Here is a 17,553-nt window from a genome sequence, read left to right as displayed (position 1 = left end):
TATTCAATTGGTAAGGTCAAGTCTTTTAAAAATATTGCATAATTTTAATTATAAAAACTCATTAGTTACGCAATTTAATTATGGAATATTATAATATTCGTTATTCATTGAAAGTTCTTACACCACATATTATTATTTGAAATCTACCGATTTCACTTTTATCCTTTATTTTTATTTTTATTTCCGGCCTCAAATTTGATCGAATGAACTCAACTAACAAGGAGAGCTTTTCAGGTGCGGGTCATGGATTTGCTCCAAAATTTTTTTGCGGTCGGCTGGTACCCAATACTGAAGCTTCCTGTGCTTAGTTTAATCCAATGGGCCTTAGGGCCCATTTTGTAGAGGATTTTCCACATTATAAAAAAATCTTTATTATTTTCTATATCGAAATAGAAGTACTTAAACGAAAAAGTGGGACGATCAAAAGTTTTAAAATTTTTCAAAGAATCTGCTTGAATTTTTTCAGAATTTTTGGAACCATCTATCACTTAATTCAAGAGGCCCAAATTTGACGCTTTTTTTAGTAGCTTTTAGGACTTCGTAAAGGGAGTGGTAGATGGTCCCAAAAATTCTGAAAAAATTCAAGCAGATTCTTTGAAAAATTTAAAAACTTTTGATCGTCCCATTTTTTCGTTTAAGTACTTTTATTTCGATATAGAAAATAACAAAGATTTTTTTATAATGTGAAAAATCCTCTACAAAATGGGCCCTAAGGCCCATCGGATTAAACTAAGCACAGGGAGCTTCAGTATTGGGTACCAGCAGACCGCAAAAAAATTTTGGAGCAAATCCATAACCCGCACCTGAAAAGCTCTCCTTGTAAGCCTGGATACAAACTAGTTATGCATATTTTAATTGAAAATGTGGATTTATCTATGGCGCTTACTGTAAAAGTAAATTTAAAATGATGGTATACAAAGTACCCTTTATTTACACACTCAGCCGGACGCTTCGAAACAGTAAAATCAGTCTTCTTTCGACTTTTGAATAGATTTCACTGTATACCGAATCGTCTCTCATTCACAAAGATATCCCCACCGAGCGAATGTACAGACTTTGCTCGAAAACTGTCTCAACAAGATATGATTCGGCGTGTCTCGAGATGCATGAAAACGGCGAATTCGAGCCTGCGGCCAATGCGGAATTTGCACGAGTCGATGTGCACGACGTTCGTCCACTCGAGAGTGTTAAAAATGTCGTCGACAAAAGCAGCAGCAGCAACAGCCGAAAGCAATTGGAAACTTTATTATTTCAACGTGACCGGAGTCGCCGAACCGCTGAGATACCTGCTGCACTACTGTAAAGTTCCCTATCAAGATGTTCGCTTCGAGTACGAAGATTGGATCAACGTTTACAAGAAAGGTACGGAATCAGTTACTTCGCGAGATGCGTCATCGCGTGAAATATAATAAAAATGTTGTTCGTTCAAAGTAATGCCGATGGAGCAGGTGCCGGTACTCGAGATCGACGGAGTTAAATATCATCAGCACTTGTCGATCTGCCGATACTTGGCGAAAAAATACAATCTCTATGGCGATAATGACCTCGAGGCGATGAGAATCGACGCTGCGCTCGACGACATCAACGACATTCGTACGGGCAAGTGTTGAATTTGGTCCTACAGCCGATATTTTTATATAAAAATTATATAATGCGAACTTCGATGAAATGACGTTGAATTTTGATGCACGTGATTTTTTAGAAATAGGCAAATACTACAACGAAGTTGACGACAAAGTCAAGCCAGTACTGAAAGATCGAGTTCTCGCTAAAATTCCTTTTTACGTGGATAAGTTTGAGAATCAAGTCGCTTGCAATGGAGGACACTTTGTCAATGGCAAATTAACGTTGGTTGACATTTATTACGCTGGCATCGTCGAGATCATGTCGAACATTGTGGGTGAAAATATTAACGAAGGCAAGCCGTGTTTAACGAAACTTATCTCGAAGATAAGAGCTTTTCAGGATATCAAAGTGTACCTTGAAACTCGACCAACGACTGTTTTATGAATTAAAAATTCTTTTATCAAATAATTGTTGAAATAAAACTTATAGAATTAATGTATTTTTCGTTTAACTTAAAAAATGTGAATAAATTTCTGATAATATTCATTGGCAATCATTTGAATTTCCCCTAATGCATCCTAATACAAATATAATCATGAGTAATTGAAGTATATCGTAAGCGATGTGATCGATTTTAAAGATTTCTAAGATTTTAAAAAATACACTATTTTACATCCGTTTTATGCGATTCCCTGAAAATCATCATTTTCTTCTTAAGATTAAGTGCTGTTCCGTGCATTACGTAATGACCAAAATTTTTTCAAATGTGACCCAACTCGTTTGCAAAATAATGTGAACTTACGCAGACTCGCATTTAGGTTTAACAAAGTAAAATACAAAATCTAATTTGTTCATCACGAGTACAGTCAGAAGAAACAAACTCTTTCGGTTTCCATTATGTTCCCATTAACTACACTTTTTTTTTCATTCAATTCATCAGTATGAACAACATTTTTCTTGCAAAACTCATTTAATTCTTCGACATAGTTCGAGGTTTATTTGGGGATTTTTAAATTATAAGTCATAATATTTTCATATAAAGTTTCTTTATTTTCAAATAAAAAATTACATATCTACTAATAAAGTTAGTAAAACTTATTACTACGTGTTAATTTTCGAGGCCACAAACTATTTTAAAAACAATATTCTTTATCTGAATAAAGCTATCAACATATTAGATCATAGAAAAAAAGCTTGTTTTTCAATTCATCATTCATTCTAACAAAAATAAACATTGATTGAATTCATTATCTTACCTTATGTCATCGAAACAACCAACATTGAATCTGCAGTAACAATGGGTCGTAATCCATATCAGTTCAAGCCTGAAAAATTATTTTATTCAATTAGTTTTATAGTAATCAAAATCACCATATAAGAAAATTATTATATTGCAAGCTCAGAAAAGGATTTTCTTCAATATTACTCAGTAGCAGAACTGACATATTAATATCATCATATAATGCATTTTTCTTTATGTTTAAATAAAATTATTAGAATATAATTTTACCTTATTTTAAATTATCGATGAAGCTTGTCAATACTTGATGCAAAAATTATTTAGAACATTTGCCATTTGTTGTGGTCCTCGGAGCCAGACCTTAAAAAATGACCAATTATTAAGATTGTGCCAAATTGTAGCTGCATAGTTAGATTTTAATAATTTTACTTCAGAAAAGGATTTTCTTCAATACTACTCAGTAGCAGAACTGACATGTAAATATCATCATGTAATAAATTCCTTTTTGATTCAAAATAAAATATTATATTAGATATTGCGTTTACCTGATATAAGAACATTCCTGAATCAAAAACCTGGTGTCATCAACACCTTTGAAGTAATACACGTTGAAAAGATGGTTAATATTTTCCGTTTTTTTATGATCACCACTAGTTGCACCTTAAAAAAATACCAATTATTACTATCATGCTACATATAAACTTTATAAATTAAAATTTAGATTATTATCTCAGAAAAGGATTTTCTTCAATACTACTCAGTAGCAGAACTGACATGTAAATATCATCATAAAAGTGAAATGATTACAATAAAAGAATTTTACGTAATAATAGAGATTTTTACCTTTTGTGGTAACAGTATTGATGAAACTGAACCAAGGAAATCTTCGCATAGCAGTTGGTTTGGTTGAACCTTTCTACCTGATATTTCCAAGCCAATTCCGCATCTGTTCAAAAAGTGTTTTATGGATTAGATTCAAGAAAATTAAAAAAAATATAAATATATGTTTATAAGGGAATTATTCAGAGTTTAACTATATATTCTCATAAAACAGTGTCAAGCTGTTTTCTGAAGGTGTCCTAAGATAAAATACATCATTTAAAAGGCTTTAACGATATTTTTGTCATACAAATTAAAGGCAAAGTAGTTGATGTATGAATAATCACATACTGGATAACACGATAAAACGAAAATAGATTTTTACCTTTTATGGATACAGCATAACTGTAACAACCACGGGAATCTCTGCATAGCAGTAGGTTTAGTTGAACCTTTCCACCTCATGTTTCAAGCCAATTCCCCATCTTTACAAAAAATATATTATAGATTAGATTCAAGAAATGTAAAAGTATATAAATTTTTATTTTTAAATTAATTTATTCAGAGTTTAACTATATATTCTCATAAAACAGTGTCAATCTGTTTTCTGAAGGTGTCCTAAGATAAAATACATCATAATAATGGCTCTAGCACCATTTAAGAATAAAGTTACAAACAAACAAGTGCAATAAAAATTTACAGAAGCAAAATACATATAGAGGTAGAATTTACCTTGACTAGTGTTTTTACAGGATGTCTGCATTCTCTGCAGCATAAACTCTCAACAGTTTTGTTCAGCAACAGACCTTTAAAAATACATTTGAATATAAGATATGATATTTCGTGGCAGTTTTACAAATTTTAATTTTACAATGTAAATAAAAATCAGACAGCCAAGGGAAAGGGTCATCAAAGTCATTATGATAAACCATATTTGGTTAGCATCATTGAAAATGTCTAAACTTGTGGTTAATTTTAAATATATTCTTAAACATTTATTAACCTGATTAGCTGCAGTTTGAAGTATCCAGTGAACCAAGTAATCAGCTATCAAATATTACATGATTCAATTCATTGAGGTATCTGCAAAATTATAAAATGAATTAATCGACTGAAGGTTAGAATATCAATTAAATATTAACGCTTTAAAATTAATCAGCATTACATAATCTCCAGTTATCAAGTAAGAGTGGTGCATGTACAGCTCATCATTTTGAAGCATAGAACAATTATAAAGAATTTGTTGAAAATAAGAAGATTCAATATTTACCTTATGTTTAAACAGAAACATCATAGAATAAATGCCGCAAGCCTTTGAAAGGAATAGTGTACAACATCTCTAAGTCTTAATAAAAATGTCCTTTGGGTTTCTGGGTAAAAATCTGTAAAGTTGAAAAGGATTTTAATAAAACCTGAATTACAGCATGTAAAAATGAAAAAAATGTTAATGAATAGCATCAGACATCCAAGGAAGAATAAATATCATGGTATTTCACTAAGGGTTATGTAGTGATCATCATACAAAAACGCACATGGAGCACGTGTTCACAAAAAGGTTAAGTAAATGCACAAGTTAATATCTTTGAATGGCACGAAAGTGAAAATCAGCCAGTATGTATATCGTAATTTTTACTAAATATATTACTTTCAAATAGTCTTTCACGCTACTTCTGCAAAAATGAAAGGAAATTTCATTCATTGAGTCAAGACCGGCGATTATTTTTGATTGCACGTGGCGTATACCCAAACGCAGTTAGTCTAAGTAATCGGACGAATTTTGAATAAAAACGATAAATATGAAAAAAAACGTATAATAGTTAAATGGTTATTTAATATTTAGATTTTAATTGATTGATACTAGTTTTCCGTAATAGCGATAGTCATGGATAATTTAGATGCTTACCTAAACCAAGTTCAACGTCGCTTACTCTACGTGGACTGTAGAATACAAGCGGTCTAGAACTAGAAGCCGTGTAAAATTTTTCCATTTTTGAGGTGGTTGTCGAGTCGAGGCTGGGAACAGAATGAGGAAGATGCACAGTCGATTCTCGGCTAGCTAAGGTAAACCGTAGAAGTTCAAAAATGCCGTTGCGCAGTAAACCCATTAGCTCGTGGCTTCGTGCTGCCGGAAGACATGGCCATAGTTGGTACTATTTTCAAATACCTGTTTTTTTTACTTGTATCTTAGCGCGCTTCGCGCGCCTGGGAATATTTTTGAAATTTTTTAAATTAATTTATTGATAAATTTGTAGAAAAATATTTATTATTTGTTAGCAAGACTTATGGAGGCTCTACACAGTATCATAACAATAGTATAGTGAGGCGTCTGTCTGTCTCTTTCTCGCATTAGGCAGACAACCGCTCGCACTATTCGAAATCAATGATTTTACGCACATTTTGTTTAATTACTCATTAGTTAGTTCGGTAAGGGGTAATTTTTAACATACTAATCGAAAGCTTTGAACTTTCTCTTTCAGAAAATATATTTTTTCAAATTCAAAGCGATTAAGATTAAATCCAGTGCTTTATAATTGTGCTGATAGATGATTTTTATTTTATTAGATTGAAATTAAAAAAATTATAAAAAAATGTATTAAAAAAATACTTAATCTTAAGGGCTTGTATATACATCTTAAACTAAAAACTTTTATACTGAATTTTTTAGTATGATTTTTCTCTCCCTTTTCATTGCACTTTTCGAAACTTCGAAATTTGAATATTTGACTGCGAGACATAACAGATGCTTTCAAGAGCTTTTTTCATATTCTTAACGAGTTAAATTTTCTTCTTTTGCCTTTGTGTCAAGTTACGTTTTTGGACACTTGGTGCAAGATTCAGGTGATGTGTAAACTTCAAAATTTGTTTAACTACAAAAAAAAAACTCGTAATGGAATCAAAAGAATGATAATTAGCCCTGAGAGAAAACCTGTGACGAGACTTTCTGTCGTTAGTAAGAACTGTACTACATATAATACAACCAAAACGAACAGGTACTATACATAGTAACGGTGAAAAAAATCCGAATAACGATTCGTATCCGGTAGTATGCGTATATTTCGCCACCACGAGGTTTGGCCTGAAGCCGCCAAGCAAATATTATATAAATTTTGGTTTGTTGCGTGACAGCTCCATAGAAGAGTCCAGTGCCCATCGCTGGAAAAATCTTCTCGCCATTTTTTCGCACAGATTGGCAGTTATAGCCATGTGATACTCGTTTACAAGTTTAAATATTTTTTTCGAGCGCGCAAACTCCATAAACACTTTATTATAAGCAAAAAATTTCATTATCTTCAAGGCGTCGCTTCTTTTCAATTCGTATCCTCTTTTCTCAAGACTATCGACGATGGCCAGCAGACCAGAAGCTTGTCTCAATAAAACAATACCTCTCGTATAATAAATCACTATTAAAGCTACTGAGACCAGAGAAATGCTGTGGAACCATTGCATCCATCTCCAGGATAAGTCACTCGCAGTGAGAAAAACGAAGCTAGACTGATCAGCACCATGATCCAAGAGTACTTCGACCGTATGTGGCAAAATATTTGCCACAGCCCATTGCAGCGGTGTCTCGCACAAGCCTTCTTTGACCTGCACCGGCTGATGAATTCCTTCGTTCATCTCGAAAAATATCGTCACCAAGTCAGTGTATCCTTTTCGAAGGCAAATACGCAGGGGCGTATCATCGTCCAAGTCGGTCAAGTTCGCAATGGCGCCTCTTCTCAGCAGTGACTCAGCCACCTTCTTGTCCTTCTCCCCGGCTTCGACTTGCACCGTCTGCTGCATGTCATCGTTGATTTTGAAAAATATCTCTAAAACATCAGTAGCTTCTTTTCTCCGGGAAATTACGTGCAGAGGTGTCAATTCTTCCTTGTTGGCACAATTCGGATTACCCCTTTCAGCAACAGCAACGATATTACCTCCTGGTTTCGTCCCTCTTTCACAGCCAAATGCAGTGGCGAATCATCTATTTTTGGCACGAGGATATTGGGGTCCTGACCAAGCTCGAAAAATTTCTCGACGACTTCGTTACAGCCGAATTGGCAGGCCACGTGGAAGTGGGTCATGCCCCAGTGGCTGATGTAATTTACATCAAATCTATTGTAAATCTTAAAAAGCTCACGGACCACAGTATTCTCTTGAAAGCTTAATAATTTAGCCGCATGATGTAGTGGTGTACTGCGACGCAATACTGACTTGCCGTTTTCATCAAAGTTAGGCTCGTCTTTGTAGCCGCAGCGAACCACAAACTCAATGAACAGTTGTCCTCGCTTATCATGGGCCTTTTTACCCATACACTTTACAGATTCCGTCAGAAGAAACTCAATTTCTTTCTCACGAAAAATGTCTCGGAGATTCGGAAGTTGGCCCTTCCAATCGCTAATAAAGGGATAAAGTTGATCAAGTAAATCACATCGTCCTTGATTGTACAAAATGATCTTATTGATCCAACAGATAAACTCGTCATCTTTTAAATTATTGTCGTCGATTTTTTCGTCTGAGCCACTTCCGCAGAAAAAGAATTCTTTAGCGAATTTTTCTTTAGAAAACATGTCTACCGTTTTTCGTACTCGCACACAATCACAGTCACTTATAATTTAAGATATTTTTTATTTCTTAATTTAGGACAAAAATCAATTTCTGGAGTCGATGTGATCTGTATGGATGCTCACACTTTGGCGTCGTAACGTGTACTGACTGTACACCCACTATACGACCTACACTTCAGTAGAGAATTAAAACCATGCGGTTGAAGCTACAAGAGATAAAAGACGCTATGCAGTATAGGAGTCGATTTCGGTAACGATTAGAAAACGCAAGCCCAGTAGGGACCTCTCGCGTGTTACACATACGCAGCAATAATAACAATAGCACATCTCTAGACACAGACAAGGCTCCTGCTTCGCTGGACTTGTGCTTTTTAATCGTTACCGAACGATTTACAACCTTATGCGCATCGCCGAACAGATAAGAGATTAATGCCGCACGAATTCACGCGTCCAGCAGTTTAAGTTCGAGATAGAGAGAGAGACGCGACGCTGCAGCTGCGTCGCAACATTAAACTGCTGCTGCTGCATTGCTTAGATTGGGTGTGATTGCGACCGATGCAAAGGCCGATTGAACCAGGAGCCAAATACTTATACATTTGGACTCTTGTACTGAATTATACTAACAAGGAGACCACCCCAGCTCCGGGTCATAGATTTAGCCCAAACTTAGTTGAGGGTGATCAGGGTACTTTTTACACCTAGAAAACATGCCTAGTAGGATTAGTTTGATCTTATAGGTCCCTGGAAGCAGTATAACCCACATGTAATATTCAAATATGATTTATATGTAGAAAACCCCCCTTCATTATCACCTGATTACTCAATTCTTATTAAATCAAGTCCAAGCACATTGAAAGCACTTGGACTTTTGCATGTCTTGGATACACGTAGAAAAGTACTGTTCAAATTTAAATAAACAAACTAATTGGAGCCATAGCATGCACCATTATGTAATTACAACTATAATATAAAGAAATATTCGAAAAATACAACCTCTTGTCGTTGATCCTCATTTACTTTCTTCTGATGTGTTCATTTAAATGTATATAAAATAGATCCGATTGCGTGTCAGCGATCGTTTACGAAATTATATGATGACCTATGTAAGATATTGATATGATAATCATATCATTACGAATAACATAATGATATTAATCGAGATATCATATAAAATTATGGAACAGAAAAGTTCCCTGAGCATTATAAAAAGAAGTAAAGAAATATTTTTTCATGCGATATTAATGGCTAGACATAATTACAAATTTTAAGGTATTTTAATATGTTTTATTATTTCAGGCATGATTTCCCAGATTTATATAATTTCGGATGACATTACGATCCCATTGAGATATTCGAAATGATCATACCTTTATTTTTGATGGGGCAGTGATCTATTTCTAAATGTCAAAGCATTTGGGGCAAGAAGATGATCATTTGATGATCATAAGTCATTTGATCAATGATATAACAATGCTTGTAAGTTTGCATATGTAATCTAACAAATGAATAAGGCTTTTTACATTTTATTTACATGAAATCGCAAACCATTTATCGTTCAAAACTATTTCGAGATCGACCAGTAAGTTAATAATGAATATAATGCGCTTTTTGGATATTACGACATCAGAAGTCGATAATTAAAATCATCAATTCTTTATTTCTATTGATGTCAATTTGCATTATTACGATATTTATGGTCCTATATTTAAATTAGGTGAAATTGAAAAAAGTATCATTGAAAATCCAAACATATTAAAATGTACAAAAATACTATATTTATTTATCATTTGAAATTTGTTTTAAATAATTAAAATTCGAGTCAAATAAAAACACAAATCTGAAGTTTGATGGAATCAGCAACAGTTTCAAATTTGTAATTTAAATAGTAAAAGTTTCCGAAATAATTTATCAGTCATGAAACAGCAATGACAAGTAAAACTGGCCTTAAATTTGAATGAATTGAATTTTACGTAAAAAAACGCATTGAAAAAGTTTTAAAACAACGTAGATATATACAGATATATACTCTTTCTCGAACAATTTTTTCCGTCGGGGATGAAAAAAAAAATATAGTCAAAAATGTTCTTCTTTTTTCATATTTCCCCGCTTCGTATTCTTTCGAATAGCGGACACTTCCCAATAGCGGACAGTTTTCCAGGTTTTATGGGTGTCCACTATAGAGAGATTTCACTGTATGTGTATACATACAAAGAGACGCGCAGCTCACTGCTCCATATGATATACAAAGCTAATTATTTCAGGTGCAGCCGCTGCAGGCTGCAGTTCTGCAGTTTCGACGTCGCAGCGACGCGAGGCGCCACCTCGTGGAAGAATAGTCGCACTGCTCGAGCAGCTTTCTCTCTCTCTCTCTCGCTCGCTCGAAGCGCATAATAGGCGCAGCTGACTCGGAGGTGAATAATCACAACAAAACACACGATCAATGTCATGTACTGTCAGTGGAGCAATAGAGAGATAGTAGTGTGCAGCGAACCAGTCATCGCATAATAATATAAACATTATACGCAGTGACAGCGACAACAAGACTGTCAGTCTTGTCTCCGTCTCTCTCACTCGCGCTGTGACGAGCACTGGGGCCTCTCGACGACGACGACGCTTTTTAAAACTCCGTTACGAAAAATCCAGCGTTCGGGTGCACGACGTAGATGCGAACATAACGGAAAGTCCGAGAGTGAACCCGAGGTGCGCGCGAGGCAAAGTCGTACATACACATCGAGAGAATCGCGCGAGTGAGAGAGATATTATAATATATACGTATATATATACATCGTCGGAGCTTATACTGTGGCCGAGACAAAGAAATTGCCAGCGAGTGCGTGCGTGCTGCGACGAGCTGCTTGGAGGCACAGTGCGTGTTTGTTATTGAAAATCGACGCACCCGCGACAGACAGGAGAGCGAGATTGAAAAACAGGAGCGCGAGGAATAAGTAGTGCAACGACGTCCAAGATGCTGGAGCTCGAGGTCGTGCCCGAGCGCTCGCTCGGTTGCGAGCAATGGGAATTCATTTTAGGCAAGTTTCTTCTAATTGCGACGTTGTTTTTGTATTGCGAATGCCTTGTGTCCCCCTCAACGGCATACACACACGCACGATCTCCGCGCTTAGAATCGAGGAATGCATTTTAGCGTTATATCCGCGTAATTTTCCGTGCGTTGCGAATGCAGCTGATCGCGGAGGGAAGGGGACACTTGGTTTATTTTGACTTTGATGCGCTTGTAAACAAATGCTGCTGCGCGCTTTCGTGGCTAATGCCAAGATCTTTTCTTGCATAAAAATGATGTAATTTTTTTCAAGTATGATGACATTGATTTTTTTTTACGAACAATAATATTGTCTGCTTCTAGGTATGCATTTTTCTCAGTCTGTGTCCATAATACAGTCACAAGTGGGCATTATACGAGGAGTGCAAGTATTGTATAGTGATATTGTAAGTATGATTATTATGGTTTTTTAGCTTTCAATTTTTGTCAAATTTTAATTCAATATTTATTAAAATGTTCCATTTGTCGCAGAATCCGTTAGAAGTAGATCTTGTGATCAATTTACCATATGATGGAGTTAGACTAATATTCGATCCAGTCGTTCAAAGGCTAAAAATTATTGAAATCTATAACATGAAATTAGTTAAACTCAAATACTGTGGATTGCATTTTAATTCTCCTGAAGTTTTACCATCGATCGAACAGATCGAACATTCTTTTGGAGCTACTCATCCTGGAGTCTATGACAGTGACAAACAAGTAATCATTCCTCTATTTTTTATTTCTCTAATCTCATCAAGTAATTTACTAATATACGTTTTATTGCAGGTTTTTGTTTTAAATTTTAGAGGTTTATCATTTTACTTTCCCATTGATTCCAAATTCCAACCAGGATATGCTCATGGTTTGGGTTCTTTACAATTTCCTAATGGCACATCTCCACTAGTAGCAAAAACTGCTATATATATGGGAAATATGGCATCTGGTGGTTCTAATAGCGAAGAGCATTGTCTAAGAGCACCTGCTCCACCTTTACCACTGGTATGAGTTAAAAAAATATTATTTATTTGGCATATGTTAATCAAAAATTATGTTTATTGCAGGTCTGCTATCACAATAATTTGTATTTAGAAAATGTAGAAATTGTACGGGACAAAGTGCAAACTAAAGGCATCAAGATGAACCTTTTTACCGAGGGAAGTTCATCAAGTAGAGTCCTTTTAGAACCAAAAAAAATCAACCTTACAAAAGAGGTTTATAAAAATTTTAAAGTATTCCATTACCTTGTTATTAATGCATAATATTAACAATGATAAATGTATTTTTTCAAGGTCTGGTTTGGAGATACATGTGAAGATGTGTTGAGCGCTCTAGGGGCACCTTCTCGCGTTTTTTTCAAGGCAGAAGATAAAATGCGAATTCATAGTCCTCACGCACACAAACGAGATAAAATAAGACGGTCGGATTTTTTTTATAATTACTTCACATTGGGTTTGGTAAGATTAACTTTAGCTCATTTAAAAATCTAAATTTTTTTGTTACTTAATTTGATACAAAACCACTGAATATGCTTATACATTTTTAGGACATTCTTTTTGATGCTAAAACGCAGTGTGTTAAAAAATTTGTGCTACACACCAATTATCCTGGACATTATAACTTCAACATGTATCATCGATGTGAATTTTCACTAACAATACCTGCTGAAACCTCTAACTCATCAGATCCAGGCCAACTCATTGATGTTGCTGCGACTCCTGTAACTGTAAATATTGTCTCCATAAAAAATGAACTGATATCACTATTGTTTTTGGAACAAAATCATGACTTTTTTTTACAGATTACTGCCTACACTAAATGGGATGGAGTGAGCGAACAATTAAAAGCCAGCCCACGTCCTGTTGTGCTCAATAGAGCATCTTCAACAAATACTACAAATCCATTTGGCTGCACTTTCTGCTACGGCATTCGCGATGCTATTGTGGAAGTTATGGCAAATCAGCATATTGCTAGTGTAACTCTCTATACAACAGCAGTGTGACCCTTTTAAATATCATATTGATACCTAGGTAATCAAAAGAATCTTGAATCGTTAAGGTTTTCATGTCCTTAAATGAAAATGTCTTCTGTATACATTACTCAATTATATAGTATATATTGAGGAAGAAGTCACCAAAAAAATTAAAAACAGTTATTAACGTCTTAAATACGAGAATTCAAACACGTACCTGTAATCTCGCATTAAAGAAAAATTGTTAAATAATTTATAAAAAAAAAAGTATATTAATCTAAAATAATGAATTGAAATGTTTTTGACACAATTCATGACTTTCAGTACAATCAATTTTAATTTTAAAGTTTTAGACTCACAAAAATAACGATAGAATTTACATCGAAAAGATCATGATAATTATCACCATTTGTTTTCATACAGACTGGTTTTTGTCAAGTGAAATTCAATTCATAGACGTATTTCTTTCTTGAACCATTTGCTCGATGGTATCAGGTAGTAATGAGAATCTTAGTAGTTATTTACACTTAATCAAATTAAGAATATTATTTTTATACCATAAATTGATGGATAGATTATAAGGTAAAATGCTTAGCTTATTTCTCATCAAATCGATATATTCTATTAGTGTCTAAGGTATTTCACTATAGTCGTTTATTGTAGCTCAATTTTGTTGTTCACAATGATTAGAGCAATAAGCGTAAAATTAAATTCAAAAAGTCTACATGACGAATGAAAATGATTTCTTATTCAAATGGCCCAAGCAGTCTCAATTAAATTTACTTGGGTCTAAAATACAATTTTTGCAGATTGTTTTGAAAAAATATATATTTGTACTACATCGTATTCCTTACGTAACATGCGTAATTTTACCATGGAAAATTTTCGTACGAATGCAAGTTTTTTCGCCTTGCCTAGTAATCGGTAAAGTGTGAATTAGGCTTTGTGTCTATATCTTGTATGTTAAAAACATATTCAAAACTGATATTCAATTTTAAATCGTTGTGATATAAAATGTTATGTTCTTTTATGTAATTAATCTATAAAATTTTATGAAATTATTTCAAAGGAATAAAATTGTATTGTACAGGCGCTCCCGGAAAAAAATTAAAATAACATCGGGGCATTAATTGACTATGTAAAAGTTCATTATAGAGATTTTTATGTTTACATTTATATTAAATTTAATTTATTTCTACACTGTTTTTGTGAAATTCAAATGTTAATTCGTGTAACACAATTATATTTAATTTAATAATTATCTTTTTAACATGAAAAAAAAATTATTATAATAAAATTATAATTGATTATTTGGCATTAATTAAACAATGTTTTGTGATTTTCAATCAACCTCTTGTCATTATGACATAAGTATTACAATTATTTGGGAAATGATACATTTTTCTCATGTAAATGATACATGAAAGCAAATTTTAAATAATTGCCACTGCATATAAATTTATAGAATTAAAGTAACTAAAAAGTTATCAACGTGTTTCTGAAAAAGGTAGATTAAAATTGAAATTCAAATATGTATCCTACTCCCTACACGTGAGGAAATGAATGGATATAGAGTATGGAAGGGGGCGAAGTATTTTTAAATCCCGCCAATCGGCCAATGTCACTTCCACGGCTGTATGATACAGCCTGTATCCTGCGGTGCCTGTAGCGACGTGTTAAAAACATAACGTGAGTATCAAATTTCATTGCTTTAATATTTTGTAAGTTACAAATTTAATTAGTAATTTCAAAGATACACTTTTTACTAATCGTCACTTTTTTATTATTGGAAGATTAGTAGTGAAATACTGTTGATCTTTTGTTATTTTATATTTATTTGCCAACTGATACTTCGCTACTTGTCAGTGTCAAAAAGTTTTGATAAGTCTCATATTTTTTCGAGAATTCAGAGAAAATCATTAATTTTAATAAATGTTTCAGGGGATATAGTAGATTTTGATAACCACCAAAAATGGACAAAGACGACTCTTCTTTGTCGTGTGCAACAATATTAGAATGGGTGGACGCACAGGGATCAACTACTAGAAAAATCAATCATCGATTGGCCACTTCTCGTGTAGTTAGAAATAATCTTAGACATTTACTTATTGAAGTGAAGGGAGAAAAAGCTAGTAGTGCAGTGAAATTACATTTGCAAAAGTTTAAAGTATTTAACAAATTTATGACAGAAGGAAAAGCTTCTATATCATTTCAACTTGATAATTGCACTATTTATTATTCAAATGCTCCTCCTTCAAAATTAATTAACTTTTTGAAAACCATATATATTAAAACAACTGGTGGTGATGAAAATCAAAAAGTCATTAAAAATCCTCTTAGAGAAAAAATTATTGGCAATCTTGGAGCAACTGAAGATATTAGTCCAGCTACAACTGCAGAAATCAATAGAGCAAAAGAGAAAGCAGGTATCAGTCGAGCAACATTGACAACACCTTCACCTTCAACACTAAAAAAAAGGAAACGCGAAGATGACAATATCATTAGTCCCAATTCTATTAAAACTCCAAAAGCCAAAGGTAGGCTATTCAATAATCCAACTATTGGAGAAATGACTGCAGAGCAATCTCAAGTTTTAGAATATGTTTTAAATGGTAAAAGTATATTTTTTACTGGAAGTGCTGGTACAGGAAAGTCATTTCTTTTGAGAAAAATAATTGCTGCATTACCACCTGATGTGACCATAGCCACTGCTAGTACTGGAGTAGCTGCTTGCCACATTGGTGGAATAACATTACATCAATTTGCAGGTATAGGTTTAGGAACTGGAACGATGGAAAAATGTAAAAAGATGGTTGCAAAATCAGCAGCTGGTACTATTTGGAGAAAAACCAAACATTTGATTATTGATGAAATTTCTATGGTCGATGGTGACTATTTTGATAAAATTGAAGCTATTGCCAGATTTGTAAGAAATAGTGAAAAACCATTTGGTGGTATTCAGTTGATTTTGTGTGGAGATTTTTTCCAATTGCCTCCAGTATCCAAAAGAGATGAACAATCAAAGTTTTGTTTTCAAAGCAAAGCATGGGCAAGCTGTATTCAAATGAATTTTGAACTTAAAAAAGTACATCGACAAACTGATCCTCAATTTATTAGCATTTTGAATCAACTAAGAATGGGGCAAGTTACAGATGAAACTACTAAAATTCTGCAAGAAACTTCTAGACAAACAATTGAAACAAAAGGTATTTTAGCAACAAGACTATGTTCTCATGTGAATGAGGCAAATGAAATCAATGAAACTCAATTAGAGAAATTATCTGGTGTCTCTAAGACATATATGGCAGAAGATTCAGATGAATCCTTGACAAGATCACTAGATCAACAATTGACAGTTCCAAATAAACTTGTATTAAAAGTAGGGGCACAAGTAATGTTATTGAAAAATATTAGTCTAAGTGCAGGGCTTGTCAACGGAGCAAGAGGTGTTGTAGTTAAATTTGAAAATGATCTTCCAGTTATTCAATTTCGTACTGCTGGTACATATACAGCAAAAATAGAAAAATGGAGTATCAAAACTGCTGGAGGAGCCGTAGTATATAGGAAACAATTGCCTCTAAAACTGGCATGGGCCTTTTCTATCCACAAAAGTCAAGGTTTAACTTTGGATTGTGTAGAAATGAGTCTTACTAGAGTTTTTGATGCTGGGCAAGCTTATGTAGCACTATCAAGAGCCCAAAGTTTAAAAACTTTGAGAGTCTTAGATTTTAATTCCCAACAAGTATGGGCAAATAAAGATGTATTAAATTTCTATAGAAGATTTAGAATGAATTTGCAACAAATGGAAATAGTTCCTTTAGGAAAGAAAAAACGGAAAAGTTAAATCATACTTTAAAAATAGAAAAAATTACCTAATAGTACAGTGAAGTATTATTTCATGTTTATACTTTAATTGTTAGTATTATAAATTCATCCATATTTATTCACTGTGTATTATTTTAAGTCAATCAACAGTGTTATATTTTAGCTCCTTTTGACATACCTAGTGTTTTTCTAAGGCTATTAGATAGTATAAGTTGTTTATTAAATTTAAAAATACCCTAACGTAACAAAATTGTATGTTTCTTGTAATTTGAGTAAAAATATCATTAATGATCTTCTGTCTTCTTAAATAAAAGTAAACCTTTGGAAATGTCTTAATCTGAAGCGCTGGTCGCTGCTCTATGAATATTAGTATTAATTTCTTAGAATTTCAGACTGATTTGTAATGTGCCAGCGCTGTAATAAGATGGCAAAAGAAAATAAGTTAAGGTAAAAGGTTTACATTTTGTATGGAATGTGTTCTATTATCAAATAACAATTCAAGATGCAGTTAATAAAAATCGTTTTGAATAAAATATATAATTTTTCT

At 33.6% G+C, this 17,553-nt stretch overlaps 3 protein-coding genes, 1 long non-coding RNA gene and 1 other non-coding gene across 9 annotated transcripts; 3 read left to right on the top strand and 2 right to left on the bottom strand.

Moving 5' to 3' along the window:
* Nucleotides 1–854: 854 nt before the first annotated feature.
* LOC106653009 (glutathione S-transferase-like) lies at nt 855–2,059 on the top strand. The gene is made up of 3 exons (XM_014372221.2): nt 855–1,362; nt 1,432–1,599; nt 1,703–2,059. Exons 1-3 carry the CDS (start codon nt 1,083–1,085, stop codon nt 2,008–2,010), a joined length of 756 nt encoding a protein of 251 aa, XP_014227707.1. The 5' UTR covers nt 855–1,082; the 3' UTR covers nt 2,011–2,059.
* Nucleotides 2,060–2,658: 599 nt separating this feature from the next.
* LOC106653114 lies at nt 2,659–5,825 on the bottom strand. Of its 4 annotated transcripts, XR_001339400.2 has the most exons (9): nt 5,529–5,825; nt 4,896–5,007; nt 4,629–4,708; nt 4,358–4,431; nt 4,011–4,110; nt 3,650–3,752; nt 3,352–3,466; nt 3,077–3,166; nt 2,659–2,891 (listed from the first exon to the last, which is right to left on the bottom strand). It is a non-coding gene; the product is annotated as an uncharacterized LOC106653114 (long non-coding RNA). The 4 variants fall into 4 exon arrangements; XR_001339399.2 differs by having other exon boundaries at nt 2,660–2,891; nt 4,358–4,708; XR_002763551.1 differs by lacking the exons at nt 2,659–2,891; nt 3,077–3,166; nt 3,352–3,466; nt 3,650–3,752; nt 4,011–4,110 and having other exon boundaries at nt 4,153–4,431; nt 5,529–5,738.
* On the bottom strand, nt 2,963–3,030 carry LOC111694041. The gene has a single exon (XR_002763554.1). It is a non-coding gene; the product is annotated as a small nucleolar RNA snR61/Z1/Z11 (small nucleolar RNA).
* A 4,712-nt stretch (nt 5,826–10,537) lies between the features above and the next one.
* Nucleotides 10,538–14,379, top strand: LOC106653218 (UPF0183 protein CG7083). Its single transcript, XM_014372571.2, has 8 exons — nt 10,538–11,201; nt 11,534–11,616; nt 11,702–11,929; nt 11,999–12,211; nt 12,274–12,423; nt 12,502–12,666; nt 12,756–12,935; nt 13,011–14,379. The coding sequence occupies exons 1-8, from the start codon at nt 11,138–11,140 to the stop codon at nt 13,209–13,211; spliced, it is 1,284 nt and encodes a 427-aa protein (XP_014228057.1). The 5' UTR covers nt 10,538–11,137; the 3' UTR covers nt 13,212–14,379.
* Nucleotides 14,380–14,540: 161 nt separating this feature from the next.
* LOC106653217 (ATP-dependent DNA helicase PIF1) lies at nt 14,541–17,541 on the top strand. Of its 2 annotated transcripts, none has more exons than XM_014372568.2 (2): nt 14,541–14,870; nt 15,123–17,541. In XM_014372568.2, exon 2 carries the CDS (start codon nt 15,154–15,156, stop codon nt 17,023–17,025), a length of 1,872 nt encoding a protein of 623 aa, XP_014228054.1. In that variant the 5' UTR covers nt 14,541–14,870; nt 15,123–15,153; the 3' UTR covers nt 17,026–17,541. The 2 variants fall into 2 exon arrangements, with proteins under 2 accessions (XP_014228054.1, XP_014228055.1); XM_014372569.2 differs by lacking the exon at nt 14,541–14,870 and adding an exon at nt 14,956–15,042.
* The last annotated feature ends 12 nt before the right edge of the window (nt 17,542–17,553 follow it).

Source organism: Trichogramma pretiosum, unplaced genomic scaffold (genome assembly GCF_000599845.2).
Source record: "Trichogramma pretiosum strain Unisexual culture from Peru unplaced genomic scaffold, Tpre_2.0 scaffold30, whole genome shotgun sequence".
NCBI lineage: Eukaryota > Metazoa > Arthropoda > Insecta > Hymenoptera > Trichogrammatidae > Trichogramma > Trichogramma pretiosum.
The sequence above is the reverse complement of the archived record's forward strand: the minus strand, read 5'-3'. Positions and strand labels throughout refer to the sequence as shown.

Bases quoted from the DNA above. Each gene is read 5' to 3' on its own strand.
- LOC106653009 (XM_014372221.2), top strand. From the start codon at position 1,083: ATGATTCGGCGTGTCTCGAGATGCATGAAAACGGCGAATTCGAGCCTG. The intron at 1,363-1,431 runs GTACGGAATCAG...GTTCGTTCAAAG, and splicing joins GATCAACGTTTACAAGAAAG to TAATGCCGATGGAGCAGGTG. The intron at 1,600-1,702 runs GCAAGTGTTGAA...GTGATTTTTTAG, and splicing joins CATCAACGACATTCGTACGG to AAATAGGCAAATACTACAAC.
- LOC106653218 (XM_014372571.2), top strand. From the start codon at position 11,138: ATGCTGGAGCTCGAGGTCGTGCCCGAGCGCTCGCTCGGTTGCGAGCAA. The intron at 11,202-11,533 runs GCAAGTTTCTTC...GTCTGCTTCTAG, and splicing joins GCAATGGGAATTCATTTTAG to GTATGCATTTTTCTCAGTCT. The intron at 11,930-11,998 runs GTAATCATTCCT...GTTTTATTGCAG, and splicing joins TCTATGACAGTGACAAACAA to GTTTTTGTTTTAAATTTTAG.
- LOC106653217 (XM_014372568.2), top strand. From the start codon at position 15,154: ATGGACAAAGACGACTCTTCTTTGTCGTGTGCAACAATATTAGAATGG.